At 35.2% G+C, this 15,868-nt stretch overlaps 1 protein-coding gene across 1 annotated transcript in view; it reads right to left on the bottom strand.

Annotated features, from left to right (window-relative positions):
• LOC150108171 (syntenin-1-like) overlaps positions 1-15,868 on the bottom strand; it is a 100,280-nt gene that overhangs the window by 25,211 nt on the left and 59,201 nt on the right. The window contains exons 5-6 of the mRNA XM_090390628.1: positions 8,134-8,309; positions 1,471-1,612 (exon numbers count right to left, since the gene is read on the bottom strand). Of these exons, the coding sequence (XP_090246754.1) occupies positions 1,471-1,612; positions 8,134-8,309 (318 nt within the window). The remainder of the gene's footprint in view (positions 1-1,470; positions 1,613-8,133; positions 8,310-15,868) is intronic.

The raw sequence follows: 15,868 nt of genomic DNA on the forward strand, positions 1-15,868 counted from the left end.
TCAGTTACTGAATGAATGCAGAAGAATAACAGTGTAGACAGTACTCTTGTGTCAGAAGCAAACGAGTACTTACTTTGCTAAGATTATCAATCTAGTGTAGATAACAGTGCACAGTACTATCACTACATTGGATAACCTGGATAAGAATTCAGCAATACAGTCAGATGGCATATACTGTACAAATGCTAAAGGGATGTCCAGATGAATTGGCTAGGCCCCTGACATGTTTGTATAACTTGCATCTTATAGTTCAGGAAAAGATGTATAATTCTTCCATTGTACAAGAATGGTGCAAGTGACTTCTGAACAATTTGAACTTATTTTATAATATTATGGCTGAATTTGATAAAGGGAATGGATAAGGCATTTGATAGGATACCACATAAACAGTGTGACTGCACCAACTAGAGAATATGGAATTGAAATGTATGCTATTAGCTTGGATCAGTAGATGGCTGATGAACAGGTATCAGAAAGTGGTATATGAGGGTGGGGTGCAAGCAAGATTTAAGGTGATCAGTTGTGTGCACCTCAGGGATCGATTGTTTGCTGATGATGCAAAGATAGGTAGGACAATCAGGGATGCTGCTGATATGCAGGATTTACAGTGCGATTTGAATAGACAGTGTTGGCAAACAATAATGGCTATCAATTCAATGTTAGCAAATGTAAGGTTATGCACTTTGGCATGATGAGATACCGACAGCATATTATATTTCTGAGACAATGCTTGGAGAAACTGTTGAAGCTAGAGATCTTGGAGTTATGGTAGATAAAAAGTTGAAGTTCAAAGGACAGAGCAAAAATTGCAAACTCAGAGGATAATTGCAATGCCAAAATGAACACTGATCCATAAGAGTATGGATGTCATTTTGCTTCTTTACAAGAACTTGATATGATAGCACCTGTACTAATGTGTGCAGATTTGGTCTCTCCAATTTCCAAATTGATAAAGAAGTTGTTTGTGAAAAGGCTGCAAAGATGATATTATGATTATGGAATACAGATTGAGAGTATGTGGACTTTAGACATTGCAGTCCACACTACTCTCCATTAGAAAGGGGGGGGGGGATGATATGATAGAAGTCTATAAACACTTCTGAGAGGACACAAGATATTGGTTTTCAAATTTTTCATTATATGAAGGTAGGCAGAGGACAAGGGAACATCTGGTTTAAGTTAAATTTGTGTGGGGTTAAGAAAGAGGTGAGAGCTAAATTTTTCTCTTACAGAACTGTGAATGGTACAGTTCACCTGTTGAAGTATTGCATTCAGTGTGAATGCATTTAAGATAAAATATGACAGCTGGTGTGGGTGATGTATAGTCTTCCCTGACTCCCTGAAGATCTGATAATATTTCCACTTTCTGTCCAATACCTGCATGCCAAATACACTAAAATAAATAAGATAAATATGATTTGCTGAAACTTGAGTACATTAAGTTCCCAGATTCTGAAAAAAGCTATTTACCTCAAGCATGCTATGTTCTGTAAGCAGTCCATTTCGGGCAGCAGATGAGTCTTTCACCAAGGTATTGATTTTTCCATTCTTGAAGCCAAATCCAATATGACCTGTGCTATCTTTGTGCAATGTTACTGTACGCTCAAATGGTCTAGAAAAATAAAATGGTTAAGTTATATTTTAATAAAAATGTAAATTTATTCAGGACAAATTTCTTTTACAACTTAAGCTGCAATTTCCTGGTAGCACACTCCCAGTAATAATAAAATGGGTTTATCTGAGTCAACTTATCTGATGCCACATCAAAAAATCACAAATAGAGAAAATACACAGTAAAAAATATTTCCTTATTTTAAATATTTATTTATACTCATTAACCCAATTAATCTTACTTCAATCTTTTAATACAGAATGGACTGTATTACAATGTAATACATTCCATTTTGTTTCCCTACTTTTAATAGAGGGTACTATGAGAACTACTCCAATCCTCCCAAATTTGTCTTTCTGAAATATACAGTGTGGACCTCTGTAAAACTTTTATGCCTCACCTTCGTTTTTTTTTTTTTTTTTTTTTTTTTTTTTTTACACCTTTTCTGCTTTAATATCTGGAGTGGATGATATTTGACCAGAAATGCTCAAATATGGAGGTAGAAAAGTTTCGCAGATAATCAGAGGGCCTGGTCAGGAGGTCGAATTCCAGATGAATGGAGTAGAGCCCTCATAGTCCACATCTATAAAAAAAAAAAAAAAAGGGAATAAAGCTGAATGTGAAAATTATAGAGGAATTTCTTAGTCTTCTAGGTAAATTACATGAAAGCATTCTTGAAAAGAGGCTGAGAAAAATCATGACAGAGAGTTGTACAAGCTAGTATGTTAATCTTTTCAACCAAAAATAATTCAGATTTTAGTTATGTAATGATATTAATATTTACCACTTATTGTATATTTGTTTGTACTTCCTAACCCAAATGAAGCCACTAGCATATGTGGTGAAACTAGTAGGTTTATTTAAATAATTATGACGACCTATAAACCCAGCATTAGTTATTTTTTGAATAAGCTAAGTTCAGGCCATATAGAGGTCATCAAAATCAGATTTTCACTTTACAAAAAAACATGAGAAATCATAGGAATTTGAAAGATCGGTATTTAAGTTTTGTAGATCCAGAAAAGGAATATAATAAGATGTATAACGAAAACTTTTTCACTACAGGAAGATGGTTGTAAAATTAGAAATAAGGCAAGGATGTCCATCATCTCTACCCTTATTCATATGATGAAGAAATGCATCACCAAATAAATACGAGTGCAAAAAGAGTAACCATAATGGGGAACTTTAATTATCCAAACATTGCTTGGGTAGCTGTGAAATCGCACGAGAAGAATGAAACTGAATTTACTGAGTTATTGTGAGACAACTTCCTCAAGCGTGTGACAGAAGGAACTTGTGGTCAAAGAGTGTTAGATCTGATTATAGTGTCAGAGGGGGGGGGGGCTCAGTTAAAGATGTTACTATTCTGACTTCGGTTGGTGACAGTGATCATGTGGTACTCACTTGGCAAGTATCTAAAATTATGAATGTTCCATTCAGAAAATGTTACATGTTGAACCACAAAGCAGGAAATTATGACCGCCTTAGGGAGGGGGGGGGGTATGCTGGGTTCTGTGCCATGGTATCAGTTATTGGATGGGAAGGATATCAACAGTGCATGGGAAGTGTTTAAAAAAATACTTAAATGATGCGATATCAGAATGTATCCCCAGAGTTTGAAGAATAAATAGAGTAGGAGTGAAATGGATGTGTAATTTAATTAAGCAAAAGATTCATAAGAAAAAGATGATGTGAAAGGAATATCGTGTGCATAAGGATGATGTAAGTTATGATAATTATAAGCAGAAGGCCAGAAGAATCAAGTGTTGCACAGAAAGTAAAGCCCAAGTATGAAAAGAAACTGGTTCTGCAAGTTAAAGACAACCCAAAAGAATTCTATTGTTATGTGGCAAGTAAAAGAAGGAATGAATCTGAAAGAATAACTCTACTGAATGCAGATGGTATGTGGGTGATTGATGCAGAGTGATTGTTCAACTAATGAGCAGCCATTTTGCTAAAAGCTATCAAACTGGTTTGTGCAACATTGAACTCACTACTACCTCTTCACCCTATGAAGAAACATTCATGTGGATAAGGAGGAAGTACTAGAGCTGTTGCATAAACTGAATAAGAATTCTGCAATAGAAACTGATAGGATATCAGCACAGATGCTAAAAGTGTTCAGCTGATATGTCTCAGAACAAGGAAGATTCCACAGCAATGGAAAGAATGTATGGTAATCCTGTTGCACAAGGGTCTTGCAAAGACCAATATATCCAACTATCAACCAATCGGTATCTCAGGAGTGGTGGTGAAGATTTTGGAAAAGTTGGTTAGGGTTTGCATTCAGGAATGAGTTGACAGAGAAGCTCTATTTTGCAACAAACAGCATGGGTTTAATAAGGGAAGGTCATGTTTTAGCAACTTACTCACATTCTATAATAACGTTCCACTGAGTTAGAATTCTTATTCTAAGAGTTAGAATTATTCTATGGGTTAGAATCTTCTTATCCAAACTATTAGTATGGATAAGATGTCTGACTGGCATATTGAAAATTCGTATATGGGGGTGTGAATCTGCAAGGTAACCAGTAGTGTGGCTCAAGGATCAGTCCTTGGTCCACTGTTATTCAATCTGTACAGTAATGACATTGGGAAGGATTCAGGTGAGATATAACTATTTGCTGATGATGATGCAAAGATAGGTAGGGTAATCAAGAATGCAGTACTTGCAGAATGATTTGAATAGGCTGGAATTGCAGGAATGGAAAAATGGATATCAGTTCAATGTCAGTAATGTAAAGTCATGCACTTTGGCATGATTGGATATCCAATTCATATTATATTGGTGGGATTATGCTAGAAGAAACTGATCAGACTAGGGATCTTAGAGTTTTAGTAGACAGGAAGTTGAAGTTCAAGGTCCATATAGCAAAAATTGTAAATACAACTCAGAGAATAATTACAATGCTGAAAAGAACCTTGTAAAGATAAGAAAGTCATTTTGTGCCTTTACAAGGCTTTGATAAGACCTCACTTGGACTACTGTGCTATTGCATATGTCTGGTCTTCTGGTTTCTGTGGTAATTCTGATACAGTGGAGGTAGTGCAAAGGAGTGTGTCAAAAATGATATCAGGATTGTGGAATACCGATTATAAAGATAGATTGAGAATTTGTAGGTTACACACTAGCAAAGAGGAGAAAGAAGGGTGATATGATTGAGACTTACAAACTTCTGAAAGAATTATACAGAATTTCAGTGGATGGAATTTAATTTTATGGAGGGTGGGAAAAGGATGCAAGGTTATCCTTGGAAGTTGAGAATGAATGCTGTCAAGAAGGGGGGGGGTAGATTTTTCTCTCATAGTGGTGCGTAAATGGAATGGATTGCCATTGAATGTTGTGTGTATGTGTGGAAGTAGCATGAATAAATTCAAGAACAGGTATGACAGCTGGTGCAAATAGTATGGCCTGCCTCGATGAGTTCCTGGCTTCCTAGAGGTCTCTCTTAATAATAATAAATTTGACGTTAGAATCAGAGATGTGAAACTTAACTCTTTGTTTTATGCAGATACTGTATTCCTAAATACATCAAGTGCAAGTTGAAAGATTCTCTAAGTTGCATAACAGCTATAACAAACTTGGAATGAAAATCAGCAATAAAAGGACCAAAACTATGAAAATAGTTAGGAATACAGAAAACTTCAGGAGCATTCTCAATGGAGAACTCATAGAACAAGTAATATATTTTAGCTATTTAGGCATAGGTTTAGCAAAGATGGCACATTAAATTTAGAAATAGAGAATAGAATTGCTAGATGAAGCTAGCACTATACGATACAATGTTGAAACCAGTTTTAAATTATGGATCTGAGAAATGGGTTGCAAATAGAGCACTTGATCAGAGACTGGAGACCACAGATACGAGAGGTGAGCAGATGGTAGGAATAGTAGAATCATTAAAAATGAGGATGTTAGAAAGGAACTTGACATTGTTCACACTCAAGAATGTGTGAGTAGAGCTAATCTAAGGTGGTATAGCCACTTAAATGGAATGGGAGGGGAAGGGTAGATAAAAAAATGTTTGATGCACAGAGGAAGACCAAGATCTTGGATTGATTCAGTCATAAGTGCCATAGAACCGAAAAATGTTAAATATAGCAATATTGGAGTGCTGACAAGTAACAGACTAATTTGGAGGAAAATTGGTTATAGGAGATTAATAATGTAAATTGATGATGCTTTAATATCACTTTAGCTGCCCTTCCACATTTCATATTTCTAATTGTTAAAAAACTATCAGAATTAAGAACTTTTATTGCTAAAAGACCATAAGATATAATAAAATACACAAAGAGTAAACAAGTTTAAAATTAATTGTTAATAAATTAACAATTAATGTTAAATCTGGTGTGAGACAAGGATGTACATTATCCCCTCTGTTATTCATTATCTATACGGATCACATTATGAAGGAAAGTGGTATTAAACATGATATCAAAATTGGAGATGTTAATGTCAGCTCTTTGCTTTATGCGGATGATGTTATACTTCTGAATAAATCCGCTACAAGTCTGCAAGATTCTCTGACTAAATTGAATAGCTGTTGTAATAGATATGGTATGAAGGTCAGCAATAAAAAGACAAAGACAATGAAAATAGGCAGAATCATTGAAAATGTCAACTGTGTTGTGAATGGAGAACCTGTGGAACAAGTAAAACATTTCAGCTACTTAGGAACGATTTTTAGTGAAGATGGTAAATTAAATAGAGAAATAGACAACAGAATCAGCAAACTGGTATGGTGGGAAGTCAATTGAATAAATTCATATGGAATAAGAGAGAGCTGTATACAAGACAGTGTTCAAACCAGTTTTAACTTATGGATCTGAGAGCTGAGTCCACTTGACCAAAGACTAGAGACCGCAGATATGAGAGTCCTGAGAAGATTAGAAGCATGAACAGATGGCATCAATGGCAATATCATATTAAAAATGAGGATATTAGGAAAGAACTTGACATTGTCAGCATCCAGGCTAATCTCAGGTGGTATGGTCACTTAAACAGAATGGGCGAAGAAAAATTAGCAAAACAAGTGTTCTCTGCCAGGTTGGCAGAAAAACGACCCAGAGGAAGACCAAGACCAAGATATAGGTGGATTGATATGGTACAAAGTGCCTTAGATGATAGAAATATAAGATCTGATAATATTGGAGTCTTGACAAGCAAGACTGATTTGGAGGAAAATTGTACATAGGAAGTTAGTAATGATGTAATTTTTTTTCATGTAGTGCTAGCATATCCTGTACACCCCCCTTGAGGGTACATGGCAGGAATTTGATGATGATGTAAAGAGACAAAGGAATAGAGAGAGAGAAAAATGGATAGAGCATTTATATAGAACGGAAAGATGTTGACTACCAAAAAGTAGAAGATAAATATAGATTTGAGGGGGAGTCAGTTACAAGGTGGAAAGACCAGCGAAGTCAGAATAAGCAAATGCCTAAACCTTGATAAGAACTATGTTCTGAGTAGCCCAACAGGTACTTACCATTATTACTATTCCTAGTCTTTCTTCCAAATTCTCTCAAATTATCTGCATCTCTGAAATGTGTTAGCTATTCTGCTATTTTAGTCTTCAAAAAGAATTTTTCTTTTGTTAGCTGGTCTCTAATGACAGCAGGATAAGCACAAATTAGTTAACCATCCAAGGCACTCCACTTGAAACTGTTTTCCATAAAGTTATCTTTGCATTCAGTCAAATATTGAAACTACTCTGCCCCCCCCCTTCTATGTTGCTAAAATAAATTTTAGATTTACTATTTATAACCTCACCTGTTTTAAACATCTTTGTCTTACTAATAATACCAATTAAGTCAGAAGGTGTTTGTGTAATCCCTCTAATATTTTTGCCTCCTTTTCATTGTGCAAGTGCACAGGATATGTTCTAATTTGATCTTTCATTGTTTCTCTAGTTCTGACAAAAATAGCAGGATACTCATAAAATCAGATGCTCCAACTGGCTGCATAATACATGATTATGTTTTACATTTAATTTACAATATCAACCAATACAGAATGCAAATTTTGTTAGTTGTGCCAAATTGCCAGTCATTCTTTTCAGGTAAATTTGAAGCTTCTAAATCAATCAGTTTTCAACATTCTTTATATGCTACATGAAGATCTCCCTGCTATCTATCAACAACTCTTGTACCTAAAACAAGATGTACCAGACTGTTTGAATAATGCATTCTTCAAGCTGAGTTACATTTCCATTTAATCACTTTCATCCCTTACAAAAATTTATTTTAAGTTGCCTTCATCCATTGTTATTCCATAGTTTATAATTAACAAACATTTCAACAAATTTGGTTTATTGGCATGTCAGAAATCAAAAGTTACGAAGTGTACAAAATAAACCTACTTTATAACTATTTATATTTTGATTTGTATTGTATATTTTTATACAAATCTCACTAATGAAAGATTGCATCCCATAGTACATTAATATAATAGGAGGAACATGGCTATATACCAAGTGAACAAACGTGTCAACTAAATGAACGAACAAAATTACCTGTCTCGAATAGCCATTGTAATCCTTTCAGGATTACATTTCTTGATCAACTGATGAACTCTGTCGACAGTGTATCCAGCCACTACAATATCATTTATCTGTAGAATCTGATCACCAAACCTAAGACCTGCAAGAGCTGCTGCACTGTTAGCTTGTACCAATACCACAAATACACCCTAAAGGTAAACAAATTTCACTATTAGAAACAGTACAAAATATTTTATGTGCATTGTATACATAATGTAATTTGTGTTTTTAGAAAATTATGTATATATAACAAATAAAAATTTTAGAGATGTTCCCCCTGTTTGCCTTCTTATTATTGCATATATTAAAATTCATTTTGCATATAATTCATTGAGATCCTTTAGAGGGCACACAATGGATGCTGTTGTTTTGTTTCATGCTTAAATCTAAGCAATCACCTTATTATAACTACAATAAAATCCCTAAGTCACGCGGTAGGTGGGACTAACAAAAAACGCGCAAGTCGAATTTGAGTAACTCGGGGTATAATTTTGCATGTAATTTACATACACAAACATACAATTGGGACCAAAGGTTTACAAAAACACCTATATTTTTTAAGAGAGACCACAAGATGGCAGCACATTTGAGCCGTCTCTCTTCACTGTGTACCGCTTAATTAGCGATAGCCTTGGGCCATCTATCTCTGATTGGTACTAGTGGAGATTGAACTGCCCACTCAGTCTCCAAAAGTTAGATAGGGCTAAATGGCCTCACCTACTCCCCGTATACGGGAATAAAAAGGCGTTAGCTGATTTTTTTTTTTTTAAATCATAATTGTAGTTTTTCATAGATAAAAAAAAGAAAGTTATTTCGATGTCGATGGTTTCATAAAATCTAATAGATTCGTCTGACGGCATAATGTCTTTTTCTTGTCACGCAATATTTCTTCATAGCAAGCTAATGATTTTTTTATTCCTTGCCTTGTGGCTACAATTTGTTCCTCGTTACAATCTATGTAATAAAGGTTTACAGATTTAACCTTTCTTTTATGATTGTTCTTACTGTGGATTCAAACTTCATTGCTAGCTCACAAATTTTCATTCTGCCTTCAAAATCCTTAATAATGTTGAGTTTTGTTTCCAAAGTCAATGTTTTTCTTTTCTTGCTAGCTGTAGAAGAATTGAACTTGCTTCTTTTGGATGACATTATTATTTTTTATGTGATAAAATTTTTATCAAGAACATAACATTAAACAATCGCAAGCTTTGTGGACTATAAAAATCTTGTATGAATGGAGACCGCGCGAAACACGTCAGTGCTTGTTCACAGCATGTGCGACACTGGCGAATGCGGCCAGCGCCTGAAAGATACGACCAGTGGTGAGGCATGAAGCGGGATGGGAATACGTACATATAAGAAACCGTGTAACTCCGGTTTCGCGTAAGTCAGGGTATGACTGTACTTTTAAAACATGCAGTGTTTCACAACATGGAGCATACGCTCCACAGGTGGGAACAATTTGAATATTTTGGGGATCAATTAGAAAATGATGTTGTATTCGTCACCGATATGGTCAAAAAAATGACCACTGTCATTTAGATTTTTTTTTTAGATGTAACTTAGATTTTAGATAACATCTGCAAAATAATTTTTAAGATATGATGTTCTCTGTAAGGTTGGCAGGAAAAAGGCCCAGAGGAAGACCAAGATATAAGTGGATAGATACAGTAAAAAGTGCCTTAGACGACAGAAATATAAGATCTGATAATGTTGGAGTCTTGACAGGTAGCAGATCGACTTGGAGGAAAATTGTAGATAGGAAGTTAGTAATGATGCAAGTTTTTCATGTATACTATCATATCCTGGTGATAGTACTACATGAAATATGTATGTACCCCTTGAAGGTGACATGTACCTTCAAGGGGTACATATCCTGACATGTACCCCTTGAAGGTACATGTCAGGAATCTGATGAGGTTGTTGTTGATATATAGTAATAATTTTTGTTAAAAATTTACTTCCCTTCAGAAACTGCATTACTACTGCTGTCCATACTGAGATAGGCTACTACCAACAATTTGGAGACAATTGTTTTTTATTTACAGAATTTGGGATTCACTGAATTACATATTCTGGAGACAAGGAAGAAAGTATTCTGAAGACCAAAAACATTTCATGAAATGTAAGAAATGTTTTAACTGTCTGATTTGACAGTTAAACAAAACTGTCAAGTCAGAGTTCTATGCCAAAGTTGTATCTTTCTGAATTTTTTTTTGAAAAGGTAATTTGTGTTAGACTTTCACAGTGAAGTCTGAGTTATGTTAATTTTTTTTTGCTCCAAGTTCTGAAAAACGTTTCTCTGGAAGAAGAATACCATCTTTGAATAAGAGCAAAGAGTTGCTCATTTGAACTGATGTATGTATATAAGAAAATTAAGAGAGAAAGAAAGAAAGCATATGTTTTTAGTTAAATTTTATGTACCACAAAAGAAAAATTCCAATTACATAACTAGTATCACTGAAACAAAGACAAGGAAAAAACAGACAGAATTCTTCTAAATACAAGTTATTTATTCAGGCCATAATGATCAGGGAAAGGAAGGAAGGAAGAAAGAAAGTCGTAGGTATTTGTATTTGATGCTAAACAAGAGAAAAATATTTTTCAATGACAGGCAAAGACAAGTATAGCAATGTTGGCAAATATCGAAAGTAAAGTACCAAAAGTCACTTCAGGTCAAAACCAAATAACTGGGAGACCTCCACATCGCCTTTCAAGAATGCAGAGAACCAACTGGGGCTTCTAACTTAATGTCCAGTTCTCACTTTCACATGGTGTACCCTGTTAGTAGGCATCTACTGGGTACTGAACAAATGAGGATGAGCTGGCAATTTGGGACTTAGTTGACCAAACTGTGCTTCTATTGGCTTAAACCTAGGGTTCATTTTTTTTTTTTTTTTAAATACGGGACACTTTTGGTTTGAATAAACCAACAAAATTTTATTACTTTTCTTACTTACGAACATCAGCAAAGGGAAAAGAATTTAATTAATTATAGCAATCTTAAAATTGAACTTTAAACAATACTAAATCATTGATCTTTGCCTGTGATATACTTCTCAGATGACTGTATTTTCAAGTAAAGAATGATTATGTTTTACCAAGTTATGAAATTCCACACAGTCCTTATTGAAAAACACTTTAACAATGAGCATAGCTTTCACAGTTTCTACAGATAACCTATTCTTTTCGTTTGTCCATAAGGAGTTCATCTGGGAAAACAGTCTTTCAATACTAGCATTTGTGGCAGGAATGCAGCAGAAGAACTCAACAATCTGCTTCAAATTTATTAATTCATTTACTCCAACACTGTTGAATAATTCATACCAAATTTCTCCTGTAGATTTTGTTTTAATTTCTTCTTTCTTCTCTGTAATTGCCTTTTTCAAGATCATCACCTCATCAAACAGTTCAGTTTCATTGATTTTTGTATTTGGGCAGACCTCTTCAATAGTTGTTACACTTTTCTGCACACTTTTCCAACTGAGACTGGTTTCTGGATTCTTCAATAAAATACAAGACAAACTTTCAAAAGTAAGAGTGTCAGAAGACCATTCTTGGATGTATTCTATACAGGTATTATAAAATTAATTTTTATAATTACCATAATTCTTCTCAGTGATGAGTCCATCTTCAATTAATGCCTTCAGTAAGGACTGTTCTTTCCTTGTTGCAAAATCATTATCTCGTCTCTGCTGAAGTTTCTCTAAGAGGCTTTCAATAATGGATTTTGCTACAGCAAGAGCAACTTTCTCACCTTCAATTGCACAAATTGTTGCATGAAACATTTCAGATCTGAATTCTAGAAATGTGGTTATTAGCTCTGAAACTGGATTATTAAAGAAATTTTTTAGAAGCAATGGTGGTTTATCAAGTGAAAGAACATATGATTTGAGAACTTTGTACATCTCATTCATCCTTTTGAGAGCAGAGTACAGAGACAACCATCACATTTTTGAGTGCCCTAACACTGTCTTGTACTCAGTATTTAAAAAGTCACAAAAACCTTTGAGTGTATGCACTCTAACAGTATAGATATAAAAATGCTGATATAATTTTTCAATGACAGCTTGAACATCCATGGGCAATGTATCAGTTGCACATTGTATAGCATTATTTATGATATGGGATGAACAACCAACTCCTATCAGTGTACGATTCAATTTTGATTTCAATTTATGAAAAACATTGTTCTTTCCTCTTCTGGAACTTCCACCAAAATTTGTATCAGTATTATCTGCTGACAAGGCAACAACTTTCTTTTCAATATTCCACTTTGTCACTAGTTGCCATACATATTCTGTAAGTTGGTCTGCAGTTTCACACGGTAAATCTAAACACTCTAGAACCATAGTTTTGATGGCCTCTTCTGGTATGAAGTATCGAACTAGAACTGGAACTATTTTCAAAGCATCGTGGTTAGAACTGTCTATCATTATTGACACATAATTAGCTTTCTCAAGTTCGTTTCTGAAAACAGCAATTGCATAAGGTGCTAATACACTCACAATTATAGCTCGAGTCTTCTTTTGACAGCAAGTGAACTTTTTGTCATATGGTTTCTAATTATTTTCGATGTGCAGTCCATCAAACTGAAACTCTGGTTGTGCATGCATACATGATATGCAAATATAGGTTCATCGGCTGCAAGATTTCTTTCCATTTCACCCATTGTTTTTTTTAGAAAAATAATCTGACAATTTACTACTTACACTTGCATTTTCTGCTAATTTGTGTCTCTTCGTAGCGATGTGCTGCGTGATGTCTGACCGACCGCCGTGTTGTATGCTGAATATTGCATTACATTGTGTACATTTCACTTTCTCGTCGACTTTGCCATCACAATTACATGGTATAATAAAAGGGTATTCAGTCCTTAGCTTTTCTGTGAGAACACACTTTCTCTTCGGCATTTTAAAGGCATATAAAATAATAAAACTAATTACATTTCATAACAGATCTGTGTCATATCAAATAAGCCGTGCTTAGTTATTACAACATCCGCTAGTTGCACTATTCTCGCAACATGTCAGTATTGTCAATTGATAAGACAATTTTATGATTAATAACTAATATCGATTTCTTGGCAATTACATGTTTAAAAATGGGAATGTTAAACACAAATCCACAAATTACGAGACAATTCTGCGTCCCAAAGCGTTTTATCGGGACGCCAGGACACAAACTTGTAAGAAGGGACAATCCCGTAAAATATAGGACGTATACGAACCCTACTTAAACCACAAATGCATATGATGATACAACATGAGATTTCATGCCAGCTGGGGTATCACCCAGTTACATAAAGCCACCACTGGCTTCGTCAGAGAACCAGGACAAACAGTGAAAAGTCAGCTACTGGAACAAGCTCCAACTCAACATATAGAAGAATAAACTCAACATCAGAAGAACTGAAGATAGGACATGGACAAGTCATTACTGACACCACATTTTAACATAAAGATGTGCACAAGTTCACATGGAGAGAAGGCACAAGAAAAAAAGCTCTGACTATGTCATTGTTAATAGTGATATCTTCATGCTCGTTCAGGATACAAGTGTCCAGAGGATTTGAAATTGGAAGTGACCATTACTTAGTACTAAACAGGATAAAAATGGATATCATTCAAAACAGTATGTAGGAAAGTTTTAAAAAGAATTAAAGTTAAGCAGCTTTTACAAGTAAACTGCACAAACATTATTGAAAAAAAAAATGAAACAAAAATTGAAAACAAGAACCAAACCGTGGAATCTCAGTGGCAAACTGAAGACACTGATCATTTCAACTAGGGGGGGTATTGGGTCAGGTTATCTGCAAGGATAGAAAAATAAGAACATCATGGTGGATACAAGAAGTTCAAGAACAGTGCTGGAAAAGAAGAACGTACACCAAACGTTCCTAGCAAATAAGTCATAAAAGAATACAGAAAAAATGTAACAGGATAAGGTGTGTGTAAAAGTGGCTAAACAAAAGTCATGGGAAGACTTCAATATTCTTATGAAAATAAATATCAGGAAGGTGGCACAATGTTTTTGAGGCTATTGAAAGAAGGTTGAAATTTCAAGGCCAATAGAAGAAGCTTAAAAATGGAGGAAGAGTACTACAAAGGGATCAAAAATGATAAAAGGTGACATGAAAAATGAAGATAAGGATATTCTAGATGTCTGAAATAATTACATTGAAAGACTTAAATGAACCAAGCAGTGACAGAATCATACTAGAAAATTTTCAAGAGAAATACAAAGAAGAGTAGATATCAATACTTAAGGTAGAAAAAGTCATCAAAAACTTGAAATGTGGAAAGACAGCTGGAGTAGATGATATCTGACCAGAAATGCTTAAGTATGGAGGTATAAAGGTATTGCAGTGGCTACACTGCATAATTCAGAGGGCCTGGTCAGAAGGTTGAATTCCCAATGATTGGAGTAGAACTCTCATAGTATCCATCAATAAAAAAGGGAATGAAACGATGTGAGAATTACAGAGGAATTTCTCTACTGAGTGTTTCAGGTAAGATTTATGCAAGCATACTTGAAAACAAGTTGAGAAAGATTATGGAAGAGAAGTATGGAGAACAAGCTGAGTTCAGACCAAATAGAGGTTTTGGAAGTTTTTTCACTTGGTTAGACTATAAATTATATATTTATTTAGTTTAATCCTTTATCCAAGTGTAAGCAAACAAAGTTGGCACCTGAAGTATCTTCAGGACTGGGGCAACTAGTGGTAAAGGTGATATAAGTTCTCATCACTTGCCTTAGTATATCCCATAATGCAAAGCACATCTCCTTGTGGAGATGTATAATACTATGCATTAAGGGAAGGGCCGCTACCCAGACCAGTTTCGACCTTTATCTGCCTTCATGGAACCACAGACAACAACCGGTGGTTCCACTCCAAACCAGCTGAATGCACCCTACACCATTACTCCTCCTCCACCAAACTTTAATGTGGGTACAACACACTGTGGTAACAAGCATTCATCAAGCTGCCTCCACACACTGCCAGACTGGAAACCTTGATTCACTGCTCCAGAGTTTTCACACTACCCAGTTCACAAGCTCTTTGGACCAGGCCAGACGAGCTGCCTTTGTTCATGTTGTGATGTTTGGCTTGTGTGCCGCTGCTCTTCCGTGGAAATGCAATAAATGGAGTTCTTTTTGTACAGTATTAGTAGTCACCATGGTGTTACTGACACTCTGGAATTCATCACAGATGGTCTGTGCCAATTGTAGCCAGTTTTTGCATGACACTTGTTTTAGCACCCTCCTGTCCTTGTCAATCATTTTCTGCAGCCGCCCTGGGTGTTCTCCTGCGCTAGTGATGCCAGAATGTCTCCATTTGTTGATCACATTGCCAACTGTTGATTTTGGATGTTCCAGTTGTTGGTAATGGCATATATGGACATACCACCAACATGATAGCCCACGATGACACCGAGTTCACATCACGTTGCCATACCACCTGTATTCAACTGCTATGATGAAATACTGCTTCCTACTATGTTATTCTAGTAACATAGTAGGAAGGTTTTTATGTTATTAACAAACCTGGAATGTTCCATAACTTCGAATAACAGGGGTGTCTGAACAATTATTGGTAGATAGTGTATATTATACATTGGTGAAATGTTTCAAGTAACAATCTAAAAATATTTCTTTGGAATAGCTTTTACTTAATTTCCAAAAGTTAAATGAAATTGGAGTTGCC

Source organism: Typopeltis vanoorti, chromosome 3, assembly GCF_054136105.1.
Source record: "Typopeltis vanoorti isolate ZY-2024b chromosome 3, IOZ_Tvanoo_1.0, whole genome shotgun sequence".
Classification (NCBI taxonomy): domain Eukaryota; kingdom Metazoa; phylum Arthropoda; class Arachnida; order Uropygi; family Thelyphonidae; genus Typopeltis; species Typopeltis vanoorti.